Below are 5,394 nucleotides of genomic sequence, written 5' to 3' on the forward strand. Positions count from 1 at the left end.
AGGAAATCTGCCAGTGAAGACGAACTCTATGGCCGAACTATGGTAGGCTACAAACCGTCGTTTAGGAGCTGTGACTGAAAATTGCCGTTACTGTGAAAGGACACCTGGGATACCTTGGGAACTTAAGTCGGACAGCTGGTGACATCTGTGGGCGTTGTCTTATTTGGTACTCGCGGACGGCTTTCGTGGGGAAAAACTGACTTGGAACTACACACCTGCCAGCGCCAACGCACTCCGTGTGACTGAAAAAGGGAGGATGAAACTATCAGACAGCACGACGAGGAGCAGCAGTGTTCCCACACGTGAATGTAAGTAGGGGGAAATTCTGGGATATGCGGCATCGTAACTATTTCATCCAGTTATCCCCAAGCAAGCCAGAGAGTCCGGAGAGCGCGGGAGAGGACCCTAGAGCGCAGGGGTCTCTCTGTACTGCGCACACAGTTGAGGTAACCCAGAAGCTTTGTCACCTGGAGTTTGGAGGGCGGCATTGCATTACGCCAGGAACAAATTGACCCTTAATCTAAGTTCGGTTTTGGAGGACATAGTTGGGAGAAAGGAGGGTTTTAACACTGTAAATACTGTAACGACTTGTACAGAGTATACTCTGCTTATAAGCCCTCATAAATTCTTCGGACATAAAGTTGTACTTCAGCGGTCATACTATGTCAGCTCTGAGGAAAAAATTTGGGGATGATTATCAAGTAGTGACGACTTCGTCCAGTGGCGGCGGGTTTAACCAGGCGGCCCCTGAGAAGAAAAAGAAGCGACAACGCTTTGTGGACAAAAACGGCCGCTGCAATGTCCAACATGGGAACTTGAGCGGCGAGACCAGCAGGTATCTTTCGGATCTCTTCACTACCCTGGTGGACCTCAAATGGCGCTGGAACCTCTTCATCTTCATCCTCACCTACACGGTAGCGTGGCTATTCATGGCCTCTATGTGGTGGGTCATCGCCTTCATTCGAGGAGATCTCTACCGGGCCCACGATGACAAATACACGCCCTGTGTTGCCAACGTCTACAACTTTCCCTCGGCCTTCTTGTTTTTCATTGAGACAGAAGCCACCATTGGTTATGGCTACAGGTACATCACGGATAAATGTCCGGAGGGAATTATCCTTTTCCTGTTCCAGTCAATTTTGGGTTCGATTGTGGACGCGTTCTTAATTGGCTGCATGTTCATAAAGATGTCCCAGCCAAAGAAGCGGGCAGAGACTTTGATGTTCAGCGAGCACGCAGCAATCTCCATGCGTGACGGCAAACTGACGCTCATGTTCCGGGTGGGCAATCTCAGGAATAGCCATATGGTGTCTGCTCAAATCCGCTGCAAACTGCTCAAAGTGAGTAGCCTTACACGTTCAGCTCTGTGAAAATCTTGAGTTATGTGATCGTTCAATAATAGTCACCAAATGTAATTTCCCCAGTCCCTATCATTCTAAGGTTATGATGTGTTCAGGGCCTTTGTAGTGTCTTTATGCCATAATAACAGTTACAAAATATATAGCCTGACTTAAAGTAAATACCATCTTGAATATGGCAGTCTTTCTCAAGTCAGTCCTACCACTATTAGATCAAGTTATGAGAATTTGAAGTGGCCTCTTAAAGGTTGATTTTTGCAGTTGTGTGTTGCTCTGGTCCATTGAACATATTTTTCCTGTGTTCTTCCTTTGCACTCTTTCTCTCTCTCTCTCAAACACACACACACACTAACACACACACACAAACACACACACACACACACACACACACACACACACACACAAATGCACACACAGTCTCGGCAGACACCCGAGGGTGAGTTTCTCCCCCTGGATCAGCTGGAGCTGGACGTTGGTTTCAGCACCGGGGCGGATCAGCTCTTCCTCGTCTCCCCTCTGACCATCTGCCACGTGATCGACTCCAAAAGCCCCTTCTATGACCTCTCCCTCCGCTCCATGCAGACAGAGCAGTTCGAGATTGTAGTCATCTTGGAGGGCATTGTGGAGACCACGGGTGAGACTAGGCTCAGAAATATCTTCTTTATATGGAACTTATGAGGAAATGCTAATATGTTCATCTGAAGAAGCTTTATTATAGTCCTCTTGGGAAATGAATAATAACCTTCTGGGAGTCCTGAAAATGACTGGCAGCCTTAACACTTAAATGAATAATATTATTAAATGGTCCTTAGAAATAATTACTTGAATGAATTGATTCCTGAAGTTATGAACTGAGGGAATTCACAGCAGTGATTAAGTGGAATATAGTGACAGTGCAGATCTTTTTGTCGAGGGAAATGGACAATATATTTTTTTTTGAACTTACAGACAGAAAGAGGATCACTAAGCAGGCATGAAGTACATGCAATTTTATCCAAAAAATGCTGAAAAAATATATTTATCATACATATAGATAGTTGGGTGAACATCCCTTGTGTAGTACGTAGTGTACAGTGACGTCAATGTTGCTGAAAGTGTGGAATCTATTAAAGTTACAGGAGTCCGTTCTTGATCCTGTAATCCGGGGTCACAGTATTCAGTATTATCTTCATATGTCTGCTTTAAGTTTTTTGTAGATTCTATGTGACTCCCAGTGTGCCTAACCTGTTATGAAATTATTATCTAAAATCAAGAAAGGTTCCACGAAAAAGGCTTTAGGTTTTTTTGCCCTAAAATGTCTGCTCGTTCTTGGTTCGATCAAAATAGTTTTGGTGGCAAGAAAAAAATTCGATAACCATGCTTAAATAATTACTCACTGAAGGAGTAATGATTTTTTAGCTGTATAAAAATCAACGATTTATAAGTATTCATCAATTATTCTTTGTATTTGAATCTGGCGAATGATGTTTGCTACCATATTTAATCAAAAATATATAAATTTGCTTCGATAATATGGCAGATTAATTTAACCAAAATGCGAGTAAAAGTAGTAATCATAAAAATAGGTTTGTTGTTAGTTAATACATTAATTGTCCAACGAAGATTAAAAAGTATCTCAAGTTCAAACACAGACCTGAAAAAAAAAACAGACCATACAGACCAAGAAAATCTGTGATGCATCTCATGTCATTGCTTATTTCTTCATCCAAGTTACCCACCATTTCCCTCCAGTGGACTGAAGCGCTGTTTCAACCTCTTCCTCTGGCGAGAGATACCCAGTAAACAGGCGTCTAATTGTTTGACAATTTGCATAGAGGCCTTGAGGGGACTTATTAATATTTAGCACTCAGCACCACAGGGTGACAGAATGAATGCTGGCGATGTTGCCGCTCATTTATTACAGATCCTCTGATGAATATTTCCCCCCATAAAGACCTGTATCCAAAACCGCCAGTGATCAGGGCTTTTCTGCTCACCACTCACTGATGCTGCTGCTATTTTGTCAGTTCTTGGGTTTGCCATGCCAGTATTTTGTCAGTCAAGAGTTAGTTAATGGACGAAATGAGCTATATGTGTACAAGTAACATTTGCACAAATGTTTTTAAAATATTTGAGTTGAGTGAATTTACTATATTTATGAAACGACGTGAAGCGAATAGGGAGGATTGAGAAAGCTAACCAGCAACAAACCAGAATACTAGTATGCTGTAGGATCTTTGGCAGTGCTTGTGCACCTCTCATAAGTCAAGAACACGCCAGAGGCAGGTTCGGTGGAAAGACAGCCAGATTACTTCCTCCTATCCAAGCTCTAGTCTGAGGAAGAAGAGAAAACTGTTCACACAACAGCAATAGATGTAGTCTAGTTCAGAATAAATGGTGTGGTATGGTTACCTCTGATTATGGACATTTGGATAGGTGTGTTGAGGTGTGTGAAGAGGGTCCTCCTCTTTCTCTTTCTTTCTGTCTTGTTTGTTTTATCATGCTGTTGACCTGCCAAAAGATCATTTCACCTGTCAGTCATGATTGACCTCTTTTCCGTTTCTTCCTATCCCTCATCCTATGATACATTACTCATCCCACATGCACACACACACACACACACACACACACACACACACACACACACACACACAAACAAACATACATTCATACATGTATGCATACATACAGTACATACATGCATACATACATACATACATACATAAATACATACATACATACATACATACAAACATACATTCATAAATATATAGATACATACATATAATAAATACATACAGCACCCCGTAGGTATTGCCGACACAATGTATGAAAAAAGCACACAGATGCATAGAAAATAAATGAAAACATCACGCAGAAAGGCACAATGTGTACACCCACACACAGTCCCCATGAGACTGTCACATACTACCTACGATAAGGTCTCAACCGCAGAACTGGTACGACAGGACAAAATTTGGCTGTTACACCCACCTAGGAAACGGTGGTTGGATTTGCCAGTTTAAAAAAAGAAAGAAAGAAAGAAAGAAAAAAAAAACAGAATTATATACAGTTAGTCAGCACTCTGTTCTCCCCATTGTGAATCTGTTTCCATAGCAACTAAATCTCCCCCTCCTTGAGCACACTCAGTACAGTAAAGTCTGTGGCTGTCTGTTTGAGGTGCTTCAGCTAGCTGGGCTCAGAGCCGACCGAATGCACCTAAGCTCGTTTTTATCAGTCGCTCTAATCAAACAGTAATTATGACATATTGGGCTTGCCCTGAGCTGTGGTTAATTATGTTTGTGTGAGCATTTCTGTGTTTATGTGGGGGAGGGTGTCTGTGTGTGGGTATGACTGTAAAAGTGTGTGTGTGTGTGTGAGTGAGAGGGGGTGGGGGGAGAATGTATGTGTGTGTTTCTGTGTGTGTGTGTGTGTGTGTCTGTGTGTGTGCCTTTCCTCATGTTTTCTCTCTATCATTTCCTTTTATGTATGTTCAAGGCTGTATAAGAAACATATCTCTATATAGCCCTGTACATACTGCACATGTTTACATACAGAAACGAGGGATGCGAATGTGTGAAAGACTGAGACGAGAGACAGAGAGAGAGCGAGGGAGAGAGAGAGAGTTATGCCACTGACACGTTTATATTGTGTCCCCAAGGACGAACCCTTTTCTGGTTTCTGGGTAAATGGTTTGGACAGGCAGTGTGCTCGTTCTCAAGGATAAATGTGTGGCTGGTGTCCGCAGGGAGGTTATGTGTAGCACTGCGTGAACCTGAACTTCAACTGGTCTGTCTGCCCTCTCAAACAACAAGAGACCCCCCACCACCACCGTCCCCCTCCACCAGTTCGCCCATCCTGAAAAGCTACATTTCTATAAGTCCTAAAAAAACTGGTGCTGCTAAGCCTAAGCCAGACAACAAATCGTACATTTACAGTTGTTTTGCCTCGATGTGGATGGAGGTTTATCACAAACCAAATTGCATTCTTAGTCAGGGGAAAATCTGTATGTGAAATGCAATAGAATCCAGGATTTGGCTTGATCTTGTTTACAGCT

At 42.7% G+C, this 5,394-nt stretch overlaps 1 protein-coding gene across 1 annotated transcript in view; it reads left to right on the top strand.

The window, feature by feature from the left end:
- kcnj3b (potassium inwardly rectifying channel subfamily J member 3b) overlaps positions 1-5,394 on the top strand; it is an 11,190-nt gene continuing 5,796 nt past the window's right edge. Inside the window, exons 1-2 of the mRNA XM_042079611.1 lie at positions 1-1,340; positions 1,776-1,992. Coding sequence (XP_041935545.1) covers positions 663-1,340; positions 1,776-1,992 — 895 coding nt within the window. The 5' untranslated portion in view covers positions 1-662. The remainder of the gene's footprint in view (positions 1,341-1,775; positions 1,993-5,394) is intronic.

This window comes from Alosa sapidissima, chromosome 22 (genome assembly GCF_018492685.1).
Source record: "Alosa sapidissima isolate fAloSap1 chromosome 22, fAloSap1.pri, whole genome shotgun sequence".
Taxonomy (NCBI): Eukaryota; Metazoa; Chordata; class Actinopteri; order Clupeiformes; family Clupeidae; genus Alosa; species Alosa sapidissima.